The 25,960-nt window shown below is 38.6% G+C and overlaps 1 protein-coding gene across 8 annotated transcripts in view; it reads right to left on the bottom strand.

Moving 5' to 3' along the window:
• Nucleotides 1-25,960, bottom strand: part of R3HCC1L (R3H domain and coiled-coil containing 1 like) — a 71,135-nt gene that overhangs the window by 22,710 nt on the left and 22,465 nt on the right. For 7 of the 8 annotated variants that reach the window (XM_055424920.2, XM_055424916.2, XM_055424917.2 and 4 more), the window contains one exon: nt 7,812-9,637. In XM_055424920.2, coding sequence (XP_055280895.2) covers nt 7,812-9,623 — 1,812 coding nt within the window. In that variant the 5' untranslated portion in view covers nt 9,624-9,637. Of the gene's footprint in view, nt 1-7,811; nt 9,638-11,536; nt 14,852-25,960 lie in introns of those variants that run through there. The other variant, XM_055424919.2, reaches the window with a different exon arrangement.

The following is a 25,960-nucleotide window of genomic DNA, read 5'->3' as shown; positions in this document are numbered from 1 at the left end:
ATGCATCTTAACCATACATATTGTCACTGCTTGCCTGCATATGCATGAGACCCAAAAGCACCAGCACCAAAATTTGCAGGCATTCCACACTGGTCCAGCTGTGTGGAAGAAAATCTCAATATAAGAATACTTCTATGCAAATGCAAAGATGGCTTAAGAATCCAGCAACAATGATTTTTGCTTTTTTTATGTATTCTTTTAAGAAATGCTGTATCATCAAAGTTCTTGCGGGCACAGAAAATGATAAGAGGATGGAAAGGCATTAGTATCAATGACTGAGTCAAGAAATTGTTAGAAACAGTTGGGCTATAAACACAAAGTTTCAGGAAGCCAACCAATTTACTTCACACACATTTCACCTACAAGACATTTCACGTATCTGTGAGATGCAATACACGATAACAACTGATGTCTAAGTCTGTGCGCTACTATGCTGTGCTCAGTCATGTCTGACTCTTTGTAACCCCATGAACTGTAGCCCGCCAGGTTCCTTTGTCCATGGGATTTCCCAGGCAAGAACACTGGAGTGGGTTGCCATTTCCTACTTCAGGGGATCTTCCTGATCCAGGGATCGAACTCGCATCTCATGCATCTCCTGAATTAGGAGGCAGATTCTTTACTACTGCACCACCTGGGACACCCTCTATGAATAATTAAGCCTAAAGAAGCTCTTTTGATAGGTATAAAATAAAATTCCAAAGGGTAAGCACTGTGATTTCTTTCTTAGTGATACATAAAATAATGATATATTTCACAATCAATAGCATTTTCAATTTAATAAAATAGAATATTTTTTCTAGACATTTCTGAAAGTCTCATCAGCTTCACAAGACTATAAACTCCTTAACATTATTATCCTTCTCTTTCACTCCTCACATCACCAGTATCCAAGCTGGGCACAGAATAGCTGTACAGTGTCTGTTGACTGGCTGAGACCTTTAGGTAAAGGCTTACTGTCATGGAAAAAGCCCAGGAGACTGGGCCAACACTGGCAGTAACTTTAGCTAGGTCGGTAATAACCTTTCTGGGGTTTAGCTGCCTTACCTATAAAGCAAGAGGTCAACATAAAATATTATGTTTCAGGTCCCTTTCAATGCTAAGATTCCACTTAAAAAAAAAAGACACGTACAGTTCTCTTAGGTTAAAGTTCCAGTTCCTAGATCTTATTTTTCAAGGCCTGTATTGTAATCCTGCCTCTGATCTTACAAGGCAGGGGGAAAAAATTTTCTGTAGATACCTGTAATCACAATTAAACATAATACACCACTTTAAACTATAGTTCTGGCTTAACAAATTTAAATATTGGGGATATCAGGCGATTACAGGGACATGGACAACAGAGACTTGCCCAGGAGTTGATGGTATAACATTACTATAGTTGCTTCAGTGTCACTATATCTGTTTTCATAATTATTCACAGAATTAAACCATGCAGTCAATTCTTATTATTTAGGTTATGTTATTCAAGCCCTTTGTTTCTATTTTTCTCTTCTACTCTTACCCTGTAGCTTCTTAACTGCTTACTAACTCACTTTCTACTGAAGAAAATAAAATTTTAAATTTATTATTTACTATAAACTTTGACAAATTAAAAGATTTGGGATTTGGCTGAAGAACAGGCTTAAGCTATATACAAAAAATAACATCTTTGGATTATCTGGATTTGATTCTATCGCTGGTATTCCATTACCGCGGAAAACTGACAGTAACAGCCAATAATTTTTCATGTTGGTCCACAGTAATGTGAACAAATAAAAAGCTAGAATTAAAATAGTTTACCCATTTAACTTCCCATATTTGGCAAACAGGGAAATAACACTATTTTTAAAGTATTTTTAAACATTTTATAAAATTTCTCATGACCTAAAGTCCAAACACATCCAAAAAGAGTTCCCTAAAAAGGTAATAAAATTACAATGTATAATACACAGCATAAGTTATGGCTTCCATCCCTTTTCTATACCGCTTTGGGCATAAATCCTTCACAACAGTAGAAGGATAAACTTAGACTTTTAAACTTTTTAACATTTTATACATTAAGAGTAGATAATGTCTTCAATGGTGTTCTCGACCTGCAAATAAAATTATATATCTAGAGCTATGCCTCCACTGACCTTATCAAGAAACCAAGGTCATAAATGCAAACTTTGACCTCAAAAAATGTATAACACAGAATAGGCAGAATGGCATTCAAGGTGCCACCTAAACATTTCTCTAGAATAGGTATCAGCAACATTTCAATATCACTGATAATCATCAGTGAGAAAAAGCCATGGCAATAGCCTTGGATAAAGGCATAATAAGAGAGAAGAACAGTATGAAAAGGCAAAATGATAGGATACTGAAAGAGGAATTCCCCAGGTCAGTAAGTGCCCAATATGCTACTGGCGATCAGTGGAGAAATAACTCCAGAAAGAATGAAGGGATGGAGCCAAAGCAAAACCAATACCCAGTTGTGGATGTGACTGGTGATAGAAGCAAGGTCCAATGCTGTAAAGAGCAATACTGCATAGGAACCTGGAATGTCAGGTCCATGTATCAAGGCAAATTGGAAGTGGTCAAACAGGAGATGGCAAGAATGAACGTCGACATTCCAGGAATCAGCGGACTGGAATGGGTGAATTTAACTCAGATGACCATTATATCTACTACTGTGGGCAGGAATCCCTTAGAAGAAATGGAGTAGCCATCACGGTCAACAAGAGTCCGAAATGCAGTACTTGGATGCAATCTCAAAAACGTGAACTTCCAGATATTCAAGCTGGTCTTAGAAAAGGCAGAGGAACCAGAGATCAAATTGCCAACATCCTCTGGATCATAGAAAAAGCAAGAGAGTTCCAGAAAAACATCTATTTCTGCTTTATTAACTGCAATACTTTGGCCAACTGACGCGAAGAGTTAACTCATTGGAAAAGACTCTGATGCTGGGAGGGATTGGGGGCAGGAGAAGGGGATGACAGAGAATGAGATGGCTGGATGGCATCACCAACTTGATGGACATGAGTTTGAGTGAACTCCGGGAGTTGGTGATGGACGGGGAGGCCTGGCGTGCTGTGATTCATGGAGTCACAGAGTCGGACATGACTGAGCAACTGAACTGAGCTGAACTGAAGAGAGAAGAAAGAGTGAAAGTAAATAATACAGAAAAGGAGAAGAAGAAAAGGAAATAAAAAAGAAAGCTATAATAATGAGGCATGTCAGATGAACACTTACTGATCCCAGTGCCAGAGGACAAATGTGAGAGCTCTAGTTGCGGAGAAGGCAATGGCAAGACACTCCAGTACTCTTGCCTAGAAAATCCCATGGACAGAGGAGCCTGGTGGGCTACAGTCCATGGGGTCTCTACTAGTCAGACAAGACTGAGCGACTTCACTTTCACTTTTCACTTTCACACACTGGAGAAGGAAATGGCAACCCACTCCAGTGTTCCTGCCTGGAGAATCCCAGGGATGGCGAAGCCTGGTTGGCTGCCGTCTATGGGATCGCACAGTCGGATACAACTGAAGCAACTTAGCAGCAGCACCAGCAGCTAGTTGCCTCTAATGAATAGTATTATGTGGCACATAAGTATATGGGCAGGGACCAAGTCAATATACTGAACCAACAGGGACCTGGCTCCTATTCAGACAATACAGAAAGGTTAATATGGCAAACTGATGCTGGCATTCTTGGGAAGATGCTATCCAAACCCAATGAACAGTGAAAACACTGTAGTAGATTAACCTTATAGTCAAGAGGAAGATTGAGAAAATAGGGAGACATCTCTGGATTCACTCATCTTCCCAACATGACTGGAACGACTAGATGGAAAGATACCACTGATGAAGTATGAACATGAGTAGGCACACACAGAAAGATGATGATTTGGAAATGAATGGTGTTCCTTTTCTCTTTTGCATAGTTATACATTGCTGCTGCTGCTGCTAAGTCACTTCAGTCGTGTCCGACTCTGTGTGACCCCATAGACGGAAGCCCACCAGGCTCCCCCGTCCCTGGGATTCTCCAGGCAAGAACACTGGAGTGGGTTGCCATTTCCTTCTCCAATGTGTGAAAGTGGAAAGTGAAAAGTGAAAGTGAAGTCGCTCATTGCTAGTAACCGTCTATAACAAAAGAAAACTCCTACCTAAATATTTCAGTTCAGTTCAGTTCAGTCGCTCAGTCGTGTCACTCGTGTGACCCCATGAATCACAGCACACCAGGCCTCCCTGTCCATCACCAACTCCCGGAGTTCACTCAAACTCATGTCCATCGAGTCAGTGATTCCATCCAGCCATCTCATTCTCTGTTGTCCCCATCTCCTCCTGCCCCCAATCCCTCCCAGCATCAGAGTCTTTTCCAGTGAGTCAACTCTTTGCATGAGGTGGCCAAAGTACTGGAGTTTCAGCTTTAGCATCAGTCCTTCCAATGAACACCCAGGATTGATCTCCTTTAGAATGGACTGGTTGGATCTTCTTGCAGTCCAAGGGACTCTCAAGAGTCTTCTCCAACACCACAGTTCAAAAGCATCAATTCTTCAGCGATCAGCTTTCTTCACAGTCCAACTCTCACTTTCATACATGACCAATGGAAAAACCATAGCCTTGACTAGACGGACCTTTTTTATTTAGCAAAGTAATGTCTCTGCTTTTTAATATGCTGTCTGGGTTGGTCATAACTTTCCTTCCAAGGAGTAAGCGTCTTTTAATTTCATGGCTGCAATCAGCATCTGCAGTGATTTTGGGACCCAAAAAAATAAAGTCTGACACTGTTTCCACTGTTTCCTCATCTATTTGCCATGAAGTGATAGGACCAGATGCCATGATCTTTGTTTTCTGAATGTTGAGCTTCAAGCCAACTTTTTCATTCTCCTCTGACTTTCATCAAGATGCTGGGAGAAATATCAATAACCTCAGATATGCAGATGACACGACCCTTATGGCAGAAAGTGAAGAGGAACCTAAATATTTACCCCTATCTAAAAACATACCTCCAAACCAGAAATGGCCAGTGAAGGGACCAGGTGCCAGCATCTAGCAATATCAACGTTATGCTGCTGACATCTCACTAACCCTCCTCCTAATAAGTCTGCTGATTGATAGAGGAGGCAGAAAAGGAAGTTTTATCTAGACAATAATTCCCATGTTCTGGTACCAAGATCTTAAAGGTTAAAAGAAGTCATGCCAATATCCTTTTCTTTATCAGTTAAAAATCTCAATTTCTGGGCATCCCATACCATGGTTTAAGGAGATCATGTAATCTAGAGACTCATCAAGAGCTGCAGTTCTGGAAGCTAATGACTCAGGCAGATTTAGAAGTTCAAAAGGTCAGGAAACTGCTTCACATGCCAATGACTACCACACCCTGCTCTACAGCATACTTCCCTGCCTACCAGAAGTATTAGGCATACCTCCATGGCTAGCCACTGTCATCAAAGAAACCGGCCAGGTGGGAAAAGAGCCAAAAATCTTTGGTTGGAAAGTTTTCAAGGTAAGCAGACACTTGCTTTAATAAAGTACATTTGGAACTATGTAAATAATAAATTAGGAGTAATAGTCACCAAAAGGCTATTAATTTTCTTGGATTTGTGACATCTTTTAATAACATTATCATTATTACACGTTTTAAAACCCAAAGTACAGGAGACAACAGCTGGGAGTTGGATCCACTACTTGCACTCTCAATCCAACTTCTTTCCTGCTCTCATCTATCTTCATGCCTCAACATAGATCCCAAACGTTACCAAGCACCTCAAAAGATACCCAAACACAATACCCAGGCACTGGCTATCTTCAGCTTAAAACACCACCAGCTCTGTTTTCCAGCTGTTCCCAACTTTAGTTCAAGCCAGTGTTTTCTTTGGCAATATTACTATGCCCCTCTAGAGACTTGGTTGCCTAAATTCTTTCACACCTAAACAGTGTTAAGACCTAACAACAGAGTTGCACACCTGAACCTCTCTCCTCCCAACACAGAAGCCTTAGCCCTAAGCTACCACACAGGATCAAAGTTCAAGCAGCTGTGATGTTTGAAAGCTCCTGGAGGCTACCCAGAAAGACAGAGAGCAACTCTGCCCTACTGACTCACATTCATTCAATAAATACTTATGGAGTCCTACCACGCATAAAGGCTCTGTGTCCTATGCCCTTCTTTTTGAAGAAGCTTTGTTTTGTTCTCGTCTACACACACCTGTGGTCTCTCACCTACTTAAGCAGTCCCTTTGCCAACTAAGAACACTGCTTCCTTCCCAAGACTAAGGCCTTCTCCCAGTGGTTGGGTCCTTAATAACTTCTCTATAATCACCTAACTCACCATATTATTAGCATATTTTAACCTGATTTGGGTCTAAAATCTCTGCTGAACAGGGTTTTTCTTTTTCATTATGAGCTGACGGCCCTCTCATGTTACCACACTCACATCTTGATATAATTTAAGTTTGCATGTTGCCTGTGAGCAGTGGTTCTCACCTGATGTGCATATGAATCTCGCTACAGAGTTCACATTTCTAAAAGTTCCCTAGTGATACTTATGCTGCTGGTCCAGGGACTATACTTTGGAGATGATCATCTTGGAGATTCTGATGGAAGTTATGAAAGACTGCACTCACATACAAAATTTTGCATGCAATTTCAAAGTGTTCATGAACGTTAATAAGTAGATGCATTTCTGTTCTATATTCTAAGAAATGCTTAAGATCTACTGTTCCTGACTTCACAATAATAAGTACTAACTGGTACAAATGTGCATGCAAACACCTCCCAAGAGTAAGGAGGAAGTGCTTGATACTGGAAACTCAATTCTGTCCAACGGGTTGCCCTCTTCAGTTTCATGTGTTTATTTTCTACGTGCTTGTAAACATTTTTCTGTACATCTGGTTCAACTATCGGAAACAAAAGACTCATCACTTAGCATTTAAAATGCTCTGTGGAGTCACTCATACAAAACTATCTTATACGTGAGGAAGTGGTCTTGTAGAAAGAACATAAATACAGTATTAAGACAGTAGACTGAAATCCTGAATCTGCCTTTCTTAAAGAAACAACCATTAACCTTCAATTTCCCCATGTATAAAACTGGAGATTTTATAGGGAAATGATTTTTTTTCCCTTCTGGGCAAAGGTTATATGAACTCGCTATAAGGAATAAAAGGGGAAATGATTCTACTATTCAAAACCAACGATTCTTATTTATGGTAAGGAATTTAAATGCTGGATAGAGAGGGAATGTCTAAATCAAGAAAATGAAAAGACTGAACTAAATAACTTCTAAAATGCCTTCAAATCCAACATTTTGTATTTATGAACTCTACCTAGCCAGCATATTTTCTGAATGTATTCAACAATCACTTATTCTTTAACTCAGCACAAACTTCTTAAAAAAACCACCATACATTCCTTTATCACACCTAGAGTGTCTAACAACATTCCAACATCTGTTAGAAGAAGAAAATAAGTATGAATAATAAATTATTCTTCTCTTCAAATAGGCTGGTGTAAAATACATTTTGTCAACACAGAAAAGCCTTTCCGAAGAAGTTTCCCTCTGTTTTTTCTCAACAGTCAGCCAGAAGCCATACTCATCTTTAATCTATTCAGTAAGATCTCTCAGGATTCCGCTATTAGAGATATAGTTTACCAGACGTTTTGTTTCTTAAAGATCAGACATTCTTTTTGCAAACTATAATCCTATTAGTTTGTTGCAGGAACTGTTACATTGGATGTAATATGAGTGAATGTGTGACTGCACAAAAATGTCTGCTAGAATTATTCCCCAAATCCTAGGTTCTATGAATTGCTAAACTACCCAAGAGGCAAGCAATTTCTACTAAAACATACCTCTTGTAGAAGGCGTGGGTCCAGGCACTCACCATCATCATTGAACATAGACTCCCAGCTCTCCTCAGTAGCAGTGCTTCTTTCTGTGTGAGATATATCCACTGCTTTCAGTTCCATGGATGTTTCCTTAGATACTGATTCTAAATCAAGAAAGGATACACCAAATTCCACATTCTCTGAGTCACCATCTTCTTTTGTTTTGAACTCTTCAGCAGTCTTAAGTTCATGCAATGCCTCTGTTATATTAACTGTACCATCAAGATCACCGCCCAAGGCACCATCTGAAAATACCTTTGTCCCATTTAACATACTGAGCTCAGAGTCCAAAAAAGTGTTGTTACAATTACTACCAGTTATCTTCTTTATAGGTAAGGAGGAAGCACAATCCGACAAGCTCTCTATCAACTTTCCTGTTGACTCTGTGAAACCAGATGAAATACTCTCAGCATAGATATCTGAGCAAGCAGTCAGGTTACTGAAATTTTCAGTGTCATTCCCACTTTTAGCTGCATGAAGAAGGGCTGTATCTGCATTCATTTCTAAACAGTCTGAGAAACTCCCTGTGTTGCTACAAGCCTCATCAGCTACTCTAACTGCAACAACACAAGGGCTACCTATAGTTATTTGATCAGATATGATATCTGTAATGTCCATTGTACATGTCTCATTGGTAATGTCACGTACACTCTCGGACTCATTATCTGTATATGTTTCATGAGCAAGGGCAGCTGTGTCAGAAGATTCGTGCTTTACACACAACTCATCAGCAGTGCTGTCCTTCTCCTCACACTCTCTAATCGTTGTTGGATCAGAAATGTCATTTGTGCTCTCTAATTTGCTGCCCATAGTCATTTGATGAGAGAGGTGACCCACAGTCTCAGGAATGGAATCCATACCTTTCTGACTCAAGATGGAATCTGTCCTGTTGGCTGTATCACCAACATTCTCAGCATCTGAGTCTACGTAAGTCTGACCAATGATACCATCTGAACTTCCAGGAACAGAAGCAGTAGTGGTGGTGCCATTGCTGTGCTTCCGCATTCCACCTAATGTTTGCACGCCTTCTTGTACAATTCCAGAATCAGAGTTTTGTTTTAGTGGTGAGATCACACTCTCAGGTTTCACCACAGAATTAAAATCTCCAGGAAACTGGGATAGTATCTCCATAATCTTGGCATCAGTTTCCATTCTGTTTTCCAAATTTCTATCTTCAAATATTTCCCCATTTAGTTCATTTCTCTTGATATCAGAGGTTTCCACATTTGTGGATGGCTTGTTTGGAACCCGAGCCTTACTGATTTCTGAACAAGAGTGAGACAGAAGCAAACCATCATGTCCTATCACATCTCTGGTTTCAACCTCCAAACACTCTATCTTCTTTGGTTTAAAATGTCTTTGTAAAGGTATGCTAGGTACAACCCCAGTATTCAAGACTCTTTGCTGATGTCCTTGGGATAATACTTCTTTGGATTCTGCAGTTGCCCTCTTAGTACAAACTCTGTCTTTCTTTTTTTCTTGAAGGCATGTATCTTTTTTAAATTTCGTTGAAGATTTCTTTCCTTCTCTACAACTGTGCTCCTTTTTATCAGGATTAGTACTTAGTCTCGGAGTCTCACATTTGTCTTGAAAGATCTCCTTTTGGGAGAGAGAATCTTCCCTTTGTTCTTCTTTCACCATGCAGTTAGGTGGACCACAGCTCTTTCCCTCGTCATCTGATTTGAGTAGTACTATACCCCTTCTAGCTTTGGGTACATAAAGTGCCATGTCAGGCCTCCTGGCTCGAACTCTGCATCTCTCTGCTTCTTGCTGCATGGCACCACCTCAATCTGCAAGAAAAACAGACAGAATGATTCAATTACCAAAAACTAATTACAATGTATTGAACCGAGAGATTTTAAAGACAGGGCCTACTAATCCATCCTATAGAAACTCTCAAGTTCAAAGTAAGTAAAACCTGCCATAAACTAATTAATGCAATCAGGTAAGCAACTAAGGAAAGTATATTCCAAAATAACTCATGAACCCATGGATTTTATCTTTACAGCCTCTTTCCTCTATCTTGCTGATTTTTTAAGAGTAACATATGAATAAGAGTAGCCTGAATGTGGGCTAGAAAAGAGACAACTAATCAGACTATTTTCTAGAAGCTGTTGATTGTAAACTATAATTTTTAGGAAAGAAATAGGTTGTGGGAAAGAGAAAGTCATCATTCTATTAACACTATTTATTCAAGTGACCTACTAAATATTTTTCTTCCTTCCAGTAGCAAATAAATTGGTCTGGGTACAATAAAGGAGGGTGGAGGTCAAAGAATATGATGAGACAACTCACTGGTTAACTCCCTGACAATCTCTACTGTGACTGGCCAATGGAATTTAACAAGGGGAAAAATTTAACAAAGGTTAAATAAAACTTTATCTACTATCTACAAAATACAGGGGAATGTACTAGACAATTTCACAGTGAGTTATTCTTTTAATCCTCAAAATAATACTGTGAAGTAGGTACTAGTCTGTCCAGAGCAAAGAGAATAAGAAGATCCTACACATAGCAAAGAAACACCCATATACACTCAGAAAAGTGAAAGTCGCTCAGTTGCATCCAGCTCTTTGCAACCCCATGAACTGTATAGTCCATGGACTTCTCCAGGCCAATCTACTGGAATGGGTAGCCTTTCCCTTCTCCAGGGGATCTTCCCAACCTGGGGATTGAAGCCAGTCTCCTGCATTGCAGGCGGATCCTTAGAAGCACCACTGTTAACATTTTACCACATACCTTTCAAAGGAAAAAGATAATAGGAGGGAAAGACTAACAAATCCTGTTCACTCTATTACAGATCCCTAACATTTCACCTGATCAGAATACTTCCTCACTGAATAAGCTCCACTTTCATGGCACAGGCTATTTTCTTTTCAGCCCAGTGATCCACCTGTCTCTTTTCTCTTTTAATGTCTTAACTATCTAGCTCATCATACTTCATGGATTTTCTATCTTTTCATTTGTGGAAGAATGTGACTTCAACATTTAACTATGTCAGGATCTTTTGAAAATGCCTACTTTTCAAAAATAGAAGTACTGAAGTATATTTCACTGGAGAGGACACCAGAGACATAGTGTAACCCAATCTCAGTTGAGCAAAGCATCTGACAAAATACATCATGATGGACTGTAAGACAGTGACTAAGAACTGGTAGGTAGACTCACAGCAAAAAGTAATGATAAGGTAGAAGCAAATTCAGAGAGGGTTATTTAATGCAGAACTGTATTACTGATACCTTTTAAAGTTCAACATTTTAAACAAAAATTTCAACGCAAACAATAAACACTGAGCGTTTATCAAATGTGAAACTGATACAAAATTGACAGGATTAATAAATACAAAAAATGATAAAATTACAATTTAGTATCATTTCTATAATCGGGAATGCTGCGCTGAACACAATATTAAGACTAAGAATGCATAAATATAAAGACTTGCTTTGGGTTAAAAGAAAAAATCAAGCAACATAGAATAAAATGTATAACCGGCACACACACACAAAAAAGATCTAAAGACTTTTACTTCATCTACAAAGTCAAAAAAAGTCAAAAGGCAGTGACGTGGATGTTTAGAAAGGCAACATGGTCTAAAATACAGAGTCTAGAAAATATATGACACAAAGTGTAGTTAAAGAAACAAAGGTATACTCTGCCCCAAAAGGTCTAAATGGAGACAGTCCAGTTACCTTTAAACCTGAAGGATTGTTGTTTTACAAGGTTGGTTGCTCTACAAGGTTGGTTGCTTCTGTGTTTCTCCAGAAGTCAATTACCAGAACCAGTTGGAAAAAATTAAAAGAAACCATATTATACCTCAAGATAAAAAAGAACTCTACTTTTAGAATTCTCCAGCACTATTATCAGGTAAATGAGCTCTGCCTCTAGAATAATTTAAATACAGCCTAGACAATGGATTAACACTAGAGAAAGAATTTCTATCTGTAAGGCAGATTTGCCTGTATTAATTTTAAGTGTTCTTCAAACTCGAAATTATGATTCTATTTGTCATCCACAACAGACATATATCAAAGGCTTCAAATTTTAAATTATTTTGTGCTACAGCAAATGGCTTTTGAAACTTAACCTTTTTTTTCTTAGTTAATGCCTATATGTTGCCATGATGATTTTGAAAGCTGAATAACAGTATAATAAATTTATATTATTGTCTATTTTCTACCAAAGCACTGAATTTGATTATGTCCTGACCAGCACTGTGTTGGTAAATGTTTAGCAACTGGGTTTCCAAGTGCAGTTTGGGGTACTGGGTAATACTTTGATTTACATCAATGATGTCACCAATGTGAGTGGTGTGACTTCTTCGCTGAAGTGGATAATCATTTTTGAATGAAAGAATATATTCCCAGTTTTTTGAATTAAGGACAGTACAATAAATAGCTAAAGACATGGCACTTTTGTAAGTCAGCATTATCAGCACTACTCCATCATTTTAAGCCTAGATAATCGATAAGCAATAAATCAAACCCTAATTTAGGGTATTGGCTGATCTCTGTGGTGTAAATATGCCGATGGTGGTTAGTTTCAAGCTACCAACGTGTTATCAGTGAACACTGTTTTTGTTTTCCTATCTTGCCATTCATTTCTTAAAGAAAGTGGGTTAGATGTCCTTTTAGAATTTACCACATTCTGGAGTTTGCTGCTTGTATTCTTTAGCACTAATAAGTTCTTATACATAATCTCTAAACTTCCTAAAAAATGGTGGCTGACCTACTGACTTGATAGAATTGGGATTTAATCTTTTTTTGGCAAGTATATGGCAGACATGGTGTTACGAACTTCCTACTTCATCACATCAGACAGCAATAATGTCTGTTTATCTCCTTTTCTGTAATGTTACACACTGATCATTATTTGTATGTCTCTGAGACAACTGTATGAAGCTTTTATTTTACAATATATTTATTGTCTGAACATATCTTTACATTGCTCCCATTCTTTAATGTATTTTGACTTCTACTGTTCCTGTTCAGAAATCTGTCATTAGTCTGTCACTGATTTCGAAGGATCTCTCTTTCCTCTCTGGTGATTCTCAAGATATTCTCTTACATGTTGTGTTTTCTCAGGTGTCTACTCAGTGTTTTCATTTGTGTTTACAATTACTTTTCTACAAGGATAACACTAAGCTTTTCAATTTTACCAATTCTATTTATTCAGGGCAGTACTTATGGACCCATCTTCTGTATCATTAGTTGCTATCATTACATGCTATCCAATCAGCTTTTTTTTAATGACTAAAGTTTTATTGTGAAGTGCTATTCATCATCCACCCTGGCCCTGATCTTCACGGCCTTTATGTTTTTTAATAGTTTTGATTTTCTTCTTCTATCTTTAATCATTTTTAATATTTCTATTTTATTCACATTAAGGGTTTTCCTAGTAGATCAGTTGGTAAAGACTCCGCCTGAAACATGGGAGACCTGGGTTTGATCCCTGGGTTGGGACGATCCCCTGGTGAAGGGAACAGCTACGCATTCCAGTATTTTGGCCTAGAGAATTCCATGGACTTTATAGCCCATGGGGTCACAAACAAACACGACTGAATGACTTTCACTTTCATTATGTAGCATTTACTTTTAAACGAACTTTACAAGTAGTTTTAATTATTTAATGGTTCTACTTTGTGAAATTCCTGAGGATTTAATTCTGTTGTCTCTTGTGTCTCTGACTTTTGTTTAAAGTATTGCTTTCTTTTGTTGTTGTAATTTTGGATAGTGAGCTCAACATCAGTGGGGCTTTATCAATGGGAATTCCAAACAGCCAGACTATATGCATTTCTCTATTATAGACTGGTTCTGCTGCTGCTAAGTCGCTTCAGTCGTGTCTGACTCTGTGCGACCCCACAGACGGCAGCCCACCAGGCTCCCCCGTCCCTGGGATTCTCCAGGCAGGAACACTGGAGTGGGTTGCCATTTCCTTCTCCAATGCGTGAAAGTGAAAAGTGAAAGTGAAGTCGTGTCCAACTCTTCGCAACCCCATGGACTTGCTCCTCCATCCATGGGATTTTCCAGGCAAGAGTACCAGAGTGGGGTGCCATTGCCTTCTCCAATAGAGTGGTTCTACATTAATGTTAATTTTTAAGTTTGAAGTTTTCTTAATGATGCAGTAAATACAAATATAAAACACAAACCCAGATGAGAGTAAAACAGTAGGGACACAATCTTAGGAAACTTTCCCCCCTCACTCAGAACCCAGGTGAAAACAGGCAAGCATCCTTACTTTCTTTCTGTAACTCTGAGTAAATTTAAAATTTTTTTCCTAGTCTACCCTTTGAGTGACGGTTAACACTTTGAAATGCAAGGCTTTAGGAGGTGAGCTCAGTTCCAACTCATCTCTCCCAGGCCCAATACCTCCAGTCTTATTTCTCACAGGGCTATTAAAATCTAAGCCTCTTAGTTACCAAGGACATCAATATTAGTAGAATGAAAAATAAACAAAAACTGTACACAAAATCTAAACAGGGAAGTTTTCTTAAAATTACAGCCCATTCATAGAGTGCATTCATATCCAAAACATAATACTAAGTGAAACAAGAAAATTACAATCCTTTTTTATTTCTTTTTTTGCACAAAAGTGTGTGTGTGTACACATTAGTACAATCAAGTATAGGTTGTGGTTCCCAGCCCCATGCTTGACTAGCCCTTATATCAGACAAATTACTTAGCTTCATTGTGGCAAAAGTTACTACTTTAAGCCTTGGTTTACACAAAGTATAAAATGAAGAAAACAAAAGACTTATTCGCAGACACACTGAACAAATTAATTACATGATGCATAAATGGAAATTTGCCAGTCATGTTGAAAGTCTCAATAAAAGTTAGCTATTATTTAAATAGACAGTTGAGTTCCTTAAGTTACAGGTTTACACAGGAATCAACAGTGCCTTGATCACTTATAAAATCCATTTCTAAAGTCTCAATAAAAATTAGCTATTATTTAAATAGACAGTTGAGTTCTTTAAGTTACAAGTTTACACAGGAATGAAAAGTACCTTGATCACTTATAAAATCCATTTCTATTTGACACTAACATCTATTGCAACTATGTATTCTGGCTTTGCCCCATCAATCACTCACTAATAGCCTAATGTTGAAAGCATCCAATAAGACAAAGTAAACACAATGCAATTCAATTGTAAAGTGAAAATACAAACACTGAAAACGATGCAGGATTTCATGAAGTCTGTAAAATAATATTGAAGGAGTAATCATCTCAGAGCAAAACCCTTGGGGAATGAAGATGCAGCAAAATCAAACCAGTGAACTGAAGAAGAGAAAAATCTAACAAGGATGATGACAGGACAGAAATCAAGAAAAGAAATGTCAAGGGCTTAAGAGAAATCTCTTGAAAAATTGCTAACACTCTCAACAGTTTTGGTAAAACTGAAGCTCATCTAATCTATAGAATTGTTGCTGTTATTTAGTCGCTAAGTCGTATATGACTCTTTGCGACCCCAGGGACTGCAGCCTGCCAGTCTCCTCTGTCCATGGGATTTCCCAGACAAAAATACTAGAGCGTGCTGCTATTTCCTACTCCCAGGGGATCTTCCTGACACAGGGATCAAACCGCATCTCCTGCACTGCAGGTAGATTCTTACCACTGAGACCCTGGGGAAGTCTAAATCTATTTGATAAATACCAAGAAAATCCAAGTAAAAGAATGCTATCAGACTATCACACAATTTCAGCGAAAAAAATTATAACAACAAAGTACTAATACTTATTCTTTGTTAATTCTAAGAATAGCACAGCTGCAATTATAACTTAAATTTTATTAAATACATGGTAAAATGTTTTCATGTCAGAAAATAGCCCCTAGCAATTATTTTCATTAATAATTAGCAAATTTAGTCACCATTTTAAACAGGTCCATTTTAAGATGTATTTTCAAAGTACCAATTTTCTCATTTAACAAAGTTTTCTCAAAAATATACATTCCTAATAAGGGGAGAAAGGCTATTATCTAAACTGTTAACAATGGTTACATCTGGGAGAGCAGAACATGAGGAGAAAGGAATTAAGAATTTCTCTTTATACATTTAGCACAGAACTGGTTGAATTCGTTACAATAAATATAATTATCTTTGTAATTAAAAACAAAATTACTAAAACTTAAAGATATGCTACTGCTTTAGTATAACAGGCCATTACTATAAATTGGTGTAGGAGAAAGCGAAGGCAATGAAAATTGACAAACAGATTTTTATTGGACAAAATAAGTAGGAAAATGATGAACGGAGAAAAGGGCAACCTCTTTAATAGATCTCACAGGATAATAAAACAGCACAGAAATTATTTGATGTTGGGAAGATAACTTCACAAATGTTGCAGAATGCTGAGAAACCGCTACTTTTTGGTCTAAGAAGAACCTAGGGCTACACTGCCCAATACACTAGCCAATAGCCAAATGCAGTCACTGAGCACTTGAAAAGCGGCCAGTCTAAATTAAGACGCGCTGTGGAGAAGGAAATGGCAACCCACTCCAGTGCTCTTGCCTGGAGAATCCCAGGGACGGGGGAGCCTGGTGGGCTGCTGTCTATGGGGTCGCACAGAGTTGGACACGACTGAAGTGACTTAGCAGCAGCAGTGCTTATAAAATCTCTCTGGATTTCAAAGAGTTAGTATAGAAAATAAAAGTAAAATGTCTCATTAATATTCTTATATTGATTATGTGTTTAATGATACTATTTTGTATATAACTGGTTAAATAAAAGACATTAAAGTGATTCTGTTTATTTTTCTATTTTTTAATGTGACTACTAGAGAATTTAAAACTGCACTTGTGGCTCACTTTTATGGTCTGTATTTTATTTCTGCTGCTGCTGCTAAGTCGCTTCAGTCATGTTCGACTCTCTGCGACCCCATAGACAGCAGTCCCCCAGGCTCCCCCGTCCCTGGGACTCTCCAGGCAAGAACACAGGAGTGGTTGCCATTTCCTTCTCCAAAGTGTGAAAGTGAAGTCGCTCGGTCGTGTCCAACTCTTAGCAACCCCATGGACTGCAGCCTACCAGGCTTCTCCGTCCATGGGATTTTTCAGACAAGAGTACCAGAGTGGGTTGCCAGTGTCTTCTCTGATTTTATTTCTAATAGGACCTTAATGCCAGAAGAACAAACACGGTCTTGCTTTTCCTCTTGTGTCTTGTCTATTTCAGATTTTTTTCACTTTCAGCAAGGGAATATAACAAACCAAGGAATCAACTAACCCATGAATCTACAGATAAGTTTATCTCTGCACAATTTAATTTCCCAAATTACATAATGATCAAAAAATAAAGCATCAAAAGAAGTAAAGCTTACTTCATAAATCGAAAGTAAGACTGAATGAACAACACTCCTATGTGGTGAAATTTACCCTCAACAAATTCGGAGCATTTTTTCATATATGTCTAAAACTATGAAGGGCCTAGATTTAGAATCATTTCTTTGCATATCAATAAAACAACTGCTACTGGACAATCAAGATCATTCTTATTCTCACTGGTCTACTTAGACGCAGATAAAACTAAGAAATGCCAATATCCTTCAGCTCAGTAGCATACATGTGCATCTGAAAAGGAACAAAAGAATCCTAAGAGTAGATTTAGGATGTTTATAATTAAATGTAATACACAAAATATATTAAGTGACACAAGTAAACGAATAGATTTCTGAGTACTAAAATATAATTACATACTTTTAACTCCTAGCCATCCCCTCGGAAAGATTCACTATCTTTCTCACTCTAATTTAATAGTTTGGTGAATGGTATCGCTCTCAATCTAGAAGTTCAGGCCAGAAACCTGGAAGTCGTTATCTCTGATATTTCAATTACCTACTTCTATACTGTTCATTCTATTTCTATACTGTTTCCTGTGATTTTCTAAAATACAAGTCAGATTTGGTTATTTCTTTCTTCAAAACCCTTCAGTGGCTCTTTATCGTGCACATACTTTAAAGTATCTTGCACAGCAGATATGGCCCTACATGATCTGGCTCCACTGCCACCCTAAAACTGCCCAGCTGCCCAGGGTCATCTCCAGCCACTCCTAACATCAGACTTACAGTCCATCAGTTGATTCCAACTCTGGTAGTACTAGAAACATGCCCAGCTGCATTCTCACACCTCTATGATTTAAGATGCATTATTTTCTCAGTCAGATGACAACCTGATAGTCTCCTACATGTCCTTCACATCTCACCTAAAAGGTTAACTCCTTTATAATTACATCACTGACTCCTTGATATGCTACAGCCCTACCCATAAGTTCTCACTATAATACAAATACTTTCATTAAAACAGCTATCATATTGCTTTAGAGTTACGTATTTGCATGTCTGGCTCTCTTCTAAACAGGAATTAAATTCGTTCAGTGTAGGGTTAGTGTCTTTTTGTCTCATAGCACTGTATCTGGCAACAAATAAATACTACCTGTTAAATCATGGCAACAGGTAATGTTCTCCCAACCCCTAGGTGAGACTTAGGGCCCCATTCACTTCACAAACATTTACTGAACATGTAGTACGTGCTAAGTCCCATCTTAGACACTGGGAACACAGCAATAAACAAAACAAAGTCTGGCCTGAAGGAGTTTATACTGTAATGGTAGAGAGAAAAAATAAACATTTAAATATATAATATTTGACAGTGGTAAACGTGATGGAAGAGGGACAGGAATATAGAGTGATGGGGATATGGCTATTTTAGAAGGCAAGACCATATAGTAAAGTGGGGAAGAACACTGAGGATTTAATACCTGAGCTGATACTTGAGTTATAGAGTCGCAAAAATTACCTAGAAAAGAGAATTCCAGGAAAAAAAGAAGAGCAAGCGCAAAAGCTATGAGGCAGGCCAGGTTTGAAAAGCAGGAATAACAGGAAACAAGTATGGTAGCAGAAGTAAAAAGAGGCACAGAGCCAGTAAGACGGCCAAGGGCCCGGACAGAGACCTGCAGGCCAGGCCAAGGTGTTCAGAGTTTATTGTGAATGTGTTGGGGAATCACGGGAAGATTTCAGCAAGAGAATGACATGATCTGACTTACCTTTGCTAAAGATTATTCTAGCAAAAATGTGAGGAACTGACAATGAGAGATAGGACTTTAGGAAGAAAATCTCTATGTCTAAAAACAGACATGCAGCATAGGTTACTAACAGAGGAGGTCACAAGAAAAGGTTATTAATGATATATTCTCAAGGCAAAGCCAACAAAAACTTGATGATATGGTTGTATGGGATGTGATAGGAAGAGAGGAGCCACTTGAGAGTTTTGGCCTGATCAACCTGGATGATGACAGTTAAATTTACTAAGATAGGAAGGCAATAAGAAAAGAGGAATCAAGAGCTGTGATTTGGATACTTTAAATGTGAATGCCTGCTGGACACTGTATAGCTATTTAGGAAGCAACTGGAAATATAAGTCTGAAGCTCAGAGGAGGCATAAGAATTGAAGATAAAAATTTGGAAATCATCACCATAAAGATTCAATCCAAGAACAGGAATAAGACTACTCAGGGAGTGACAGAGATAGTAGGCCAGGGGAATTGAACCATGGAGGAGCTACAACTTTAGAGGTCAGGAAGAAGAGATGCAGCCAAGCACAGGACGTGGAAGAAAAAAACAGAAGCATGCAATTCTTTAAAAGGCAAGAGTAATCATTTGCATTAAATATTGAAAAGTCAAGTAGTAAGAACTGAGAATTTTCCACTGGATTTGGCAGGATAGAGGTTGTTGGTGACACTGGAATAGTTTCAGTGGAGGTGGAGAGATAAATACCTAACTGGAATGAGGTGAGGAAGAATGATCCAATAGGAAAGGAGAAACAAATGATACAAATAGGGAATAGGGAGTTTAATGGAATAAAGGCATATTTATAATAGTCTTTAAATCCTCTAACAAAATAGTTAGCAATCAAGATTAGAAATTCTATCAATACCTGCTTTGTTATACTATTAAAAACATAAGGGGAGTATTAAGTAGAACATGATATTCTGAATTGCTCAAATATTTACCTCAGGACAGATAAGGAATCTTGAGCCTCACTATTTCATATATAAATTAAACTTATATAATCAACATCTTTTTTTAGTTATTTTTGCCTTAGAAACGTTTAGGATTCATTAAAGTCTATGCCAGTTCTTCGGTCATTTCAATTTAATCTAAGGAACACAAATAAATGAATTCCACTTCTTTAGCAATGGCCAGTATATACATACATACATTTTTGGAGTTATTTCATAATCTTGTGAATGTAGCAGTAAATAATCATTTACAAACTTTTAATGAAGTGTTGCATTTGTAGTTGTTTTCGTCGCTAAGTCATGTCCGACTCTTCTGTGACCCCATGGACTGTATGTAGCCTGCCAGGCCTCTCTGTCCATGGGGATTTCCCAGGCAAGAAAACTGGGGTGGGTTGCCATTTCCTACTCCAGGCAATCTTCCCAACCCAGGCATCAAACCTGTATCTCCTGCATTGGCAAGCAGATTCCTTATCACTGAACCACTAGTGTAAAGCTAACCAAAAAAGTAATTTTTTCCCTTAACACAAAAGCATCATGCAATAAACCTAAAAAAAATTTTTTTAAATATGTGTTCTCACCTTACATAGATAAGCACTCTAAATATCACTTGAATGACTGAAAAACCATTCCAAAACAGCATATTCAATGTCAGAAATTTTCACAGCAGGGATAAAAAACATAGTCTGTTTCAACTGATTTGGAATTTTGCTTGTGGAACAAAAGAAAAAGTAAAACACGAGTGAAAAATTAGAAGATTATATCACCTGGCCAGAAGTCTTTAGTAAAATAATAAAATAAGGGATATACCCAATCTTTCTTCACTTTCAAGTTCCTTCACTTCCAGTGTCAAGCACATTTTTACAAACAAGAAACCAAGAAAAGTCTTCCCTCTGCCAACAAGCTTCATTTTTAAAAAACCCAAAAAACCCTGACCCAAACACAACAAAGAGGCACTTGCTTGTAATATAATAACAGGAAAAATTATACTTGGACAGCAAAGAAATGGCTTCATACTTTAAAAACTATGAAGTCTGTTAATGAACCACAGCTGATTCTGCTGTAATTTTCTTAATGCATCCTTCCATAAACGCACTTGCACTAGTTAAAACAGTGACATATTTCACACTTGAAAACAAAATAATTTCTATATTCACTTGGAGGTTTATTCTTACTTCTATTCAAATCAGGCTTACAAAATGTGTGCTGTGATTTAAATTAACAGAATAAAGACAATAATTTGTGACATTAGTTAATCAAGGCCTGCTCTTTAACATACCTGAACTGAAGTAGCAGCAACTCGGAAGGTAAACAGATTCATGAACTGGAAGCAAATGAGAAGTCAAACAGCTCTACTCAAATGGCTAAACTGGCCACCTGTTGAGTGATATATCTTTTCATTGTGAAAGAACATGGGTTCTTTACTGAATATTTATTGTTCCAAAAAAAGTAATTTTGTATTTTTTTTTGTTTTTTGTTGTTCCTGTTGTTGGATTTTTATTGTTCCTGTCGCTTCCGCACCTGTTACTTCTTGACACTCTAAACATTTTTATTTCTTGGAGTCTAATGGATACTGTAAATTTCACCATGCTCAAATTATATACAGAATAAGAATAAAAAGTCTTGTAAGTAAGGATCTGAGATGCTTCTTACTTGAGCAAAGTGTATGAACTTTAATATATGAACTTTATGATACCTATTTTGGCCACGTATCAGATCTTATGTAGCTTATTGATGATGTTCAAAATAGTGATACCCCCAAGCCTCCTAACAACCCTACATCTGATGCTAGGAAAGGTTGGGGGCGGGAGGAGAAGGGGACGACAGAGAATGAGATGGCTGGATGGCATCACTGACTCTGTGGACATGAGTTTGAGTGAACTCTGGGAGTTGGTGATGGACAGGGAGGCCTGGCGTGCTGTGACTCATGCGGTTGCAGAGTCGGACACGACTGAGCGACTGAACTGAACTGAACAACCCTACAATGTGAAATCATTACCAGTCAATTTCTACAGATGAGAAAATGAGGCACAGGATATTAAACAATATGTCGAAGGCCAAGGACCTAGAAAGTGCCAGATTCTAATCTAGATAATATAGCTCCAGTGTTTGTGTTAACTGCCTAATGGCAAAATGAATATATCAGTGTCAAATGCCCTCCACTTTAATATCTTATATTCCTCTGGGGAAGAAAAATATTAGGAATAACTACATCCATTAGTTGATGTCTTAGAAATTAGAGGCCTTAATCATCCTCCTTTCTTTTCAAAAGTTGCTCCAAAAGATATAATGGAGCCCTGGAACTGAAAAGCCAGAAGAACACCAGTGGGTCAGCAAAACTAACCAGGAAGCTTTCAGAGGTCTAACTGGTCTAACCATGTCTAGGATGACCCTATGCCTGTCCTGTAGTGAATCCAAACCCAAGACAGTCCACTGCCATTTGAAGACCTCCTTGCCAAGGATGGTTTCAGACTGTTCCTTCAGAGACGCAGCCCTAAAGGATTTCTGAACACCTGCTGCATGTTGTACACTTCAATGAATATTTCTTGAGAAAAGTTCCGTTCCGTTCCGTTCCATCGCTCAGTCGTGTCCGACTCTTTGCGACCCCGTGGACTGTAGCCTACCAGGCTTCTCCGTCCATGGGATTCTCCAGGCAAGAATACTGAAGTGGGTTACCGTTTCCTTCTCCAGGGGATCTTCCCGACCCAGGGATCGAACCCGGGTCTCCCACATTGGAGGCAGACGCTTTAACCTCTGAGCCACCAGGGAAGCCCTGAGAAAAGTTAGGTATTTTCAACTCCTGTTGCCATATCAAACTGCTAGTTTGTCTGACTCCAATTATACCTTGAGTTTCTTGCAAGTAAGAAACATCTTACCATTTTTAAATCCTCAATGCACAACACCATAACTGGCACATAGATGGCATTCAGTAAATGTAGGGTAAAAAATCAGAATTAAAAACCAATGTTCCTAACATGAAGTACTATCAATTCAGATATTTCTGCTTAACTTAAGATAGTGAATAGATGAAAACCATGTGTCTTCTTGGTCAAAATTAAGAATTCTTTACCAATGTGTTTTTTAATTCAATTCATTCACTATTTTCCTACTAACATAGACTCTTCTTAACTTGTATATATGACACATGATATAAATATATTTACAGAAAGAGGCCTTATGTGCAAACTAATGGTGAGACCAAAATCAAACTACAGCCAGATTAAAGGCCTGTCCCCTGTACCTGATTCATTCTTAAAAACCACAATGTCCTTCCACCATTAAAGAAAGGATGCTCTATGTTTCTAAGTATTGTCTATTTTTACAGATACACACACATACACATCCCAATCACAAGAAATACTGAAAAGCACTAAGACTATGAATATTTCTGAGATTATAAAAATCTTATAATATGTTGGATTTTAAAATCCATTGAGCATCTGTCCTGCACTAAAGAAGTCAATGAGTGGGAAGCACTGTGCTAAGTGCTCACACACTATCTTATTTAACAACACCTTGAGATGTATATAGCTATTATTACAACTGTCTCCCATTGTATATCCTCAACAAAACAACTCTGAATTTTCTGAATCATAGATGCCTAACTTTAATATTGTGCTAATATGCCATGTTTATTGTTAACTTCATCACTTCAAGAAGTAAAATTACCAACATGACTCCATACATATCTGCCCACCAAACCCCTGAAATCTCAAATCATAGCATGGACTGTTTCCCTTTTCTGGAAATCAGACTTCACCCCTCTTAATACCAGGAAAACCCTGTTGGCACCCACCACTCTGTTCTGTATAAAACTTGCCACAGCTATTAGGGGTAGTTGTTACTACCTTAGGTAACTCTGGAGTCTTAAAAGACTTGAACTCTCTAACACAAGTTCTAAAACATCCACCACACTAAATGCTGAGTAAAACATCTGGGAAAAACAAGGAAATTATGTGATTAAATATAGTAAGTTTCTCTCTACAAGGACCAGCTCTTTGAGAAGATTCAGTTCAGTCGCTCAGTCGTGTCCGACTCTTTGCGACCCCATGAATCACAGCACGCCAGGCCTCCCTGTCCATCACTAACTCAAACTCATGTCCATCGAATCAGCGATGCCATCCAGCCATCTCATTCTCTGTCGTCCCCTTCTCCTCCCGCCCCCAATCCCTCCCAGCATCAGAGTCTTTTCCAGTGAATCAACTCTTCGCATGAGGTGGCCAAAGTATTGGAGTTTCAGCTTTAGCATCAGTCCTTCCAATGAACACCCAAGATCGGTATGCTATTTTTGTTTCAAAAGAAAAAAGTTTGCACATTTTATTTGTTTATACACTAACAGACTAAACATCAAAATTGAAGGTATCAAACTTTGCTCCCTGAGATCTGCTGCTATACCACATTCATCTTCATATTTCCAGCATTAAATACAATGTCTGACCCATGGAAAACACTGAAATATTGAACTAAATTTTACTTTCAAAGACTAAAAAGTAGGAAATTGTAAGAAATAGAAACTTGAAGCAGTCCATTTTCAAGGCAAAGTAAGTAGCTCTGAGTGGGAAAATTACTAGCAGTTGAACTTGCAGAGGGAGGTCAGACTGGATCCTAAAGAGATAGGACTCCACCCATTACCTGTGCCCCAGCTCTAACCACGCCTAAGGACTTGTGCACGTGGCACAGTTCATGAACCTGGAGGGTCCCTAAGCAAACGGGGTGTTGGGGGAAGGGATAAACTAACAAGAAAGTCTTCGTTGAAAAATGCGGATGTAAATTGGGAAGGCAGAAAGAAGGATAGCCTAATAAGGAAATAACAAAACTTAGGTGACATCCAGAAAGATTGTACATCTCACAATACTGGGCCAATGAGGAACAGGGAGAAGGGACCTGCATGTTAGGGAACAATCTGCTTGTAACCGCCCTGGGTTTGCCTGCCCACGGGACACCAGATCTTGCAAGACTGTCGTTAAAAGCCTTGCTTTCCTTGTGCTTTGTGTCTCTGAGTCCATCCCTTGGTATGGGGCTGGTGAGCATGATTCTCACAGAAATGGAACCCTAAAGTTCTATCCCAATCCTCTCAAGATTATATTAGTGCCATGAAATGTTCTCTAATTTCTCATATGTCTTCAGATTCTCCCTGGACAGACTACAAATATTGAAAAGAAAACTGCTTTCTCTACTCTTTAAAGCTTGCAGAGCGATTACCACAGCGTTCAGGATATGCACAGTAGGTAGGCAGTATTTCCATCAGATTTCTTAAAAAGTAACAGAAAGGCACCTTATATATACTTCTCTGCCCCATGAAAAAACATACTAGTTACTCTCCCTACTAGGAAGATTTATTTTTCATCATCTTTGGCACAAATTCTAGAATGCTATCTGCCAGGTCCCATGCCCCAGTAAATATGCATCCACAAGCAATTATGGAGATAGATAGCTTATGGGGAGGGGGCACTCTCTGGTCAGGTCCCAATGCTGGCCTGTGGTTAGGGGGAAGGGTAGGTGGGGGGAGGGTGTGGCCCTGTGATAAATCACTGCCCACTCTGCTTAGGGGTATTTATCACAGCCCTCTGTCAGGTAAATCACTGGAAAAACACCTCTTCAGTAATTAATGTGAAGTGACGGATGGACAGCCCCTGAGCCCATTAATCAGGAACATCAGCAGCCTACTGAGATTATGAATGTCAGGATGCATAAACTGCCGGTGGATCAATAGGCCCAGGAATTCATCCAAGGCTCTCATTTCCGAGGCATCTCCGGTACATTAGGCTCCCTCGACCCTTCCCCCAATCTAAAATGAAGAGCTAAGGCTTCAGAACAAAGAGCAGGAGCTGAGGTCTGAAGTGACCACTGCAAGAAAACCGTCAAGAAACCTGGCCACGGCTAGGGAAGCACCAAGACAGGCAAAGTGAGCACAGAGCATACTGAGCAAGAGGCTCTCCGAAGGCTTGGTGCTCTGGAAAGGCAGGAGAACCAGGAAGACACAGGAAACATACTCAGAGCCTGATTATCCACTGCAGGGGTAGTCCACCTTCTTGCTTCGTATCTTTGACCCATTTTCCTGCCCACAGTTACTTTCCTTCCATGATGGCACCACTAATACAGAGTAAAG

This window comes from Moschus berezovskii, chromosome 12 (assembly GCF_049115385.1).
Source record: "Moschus berezovskii isolate FMDL1 chromosome 12, NW_MosBer_1.0, whole genome shotgun sequence".
In the NCBI taxonomy this organism is placed as follows: Eukaryota; Metazoa; Chordata; class Mammalia; order Artiodactyla; family Moschidae; genus Moschus; species Moschus berezovskii.
Note: the sequence above shows the minus strand (reverse complement) of the source record. Positions and strands in the feature narration are given on the sequence as shown.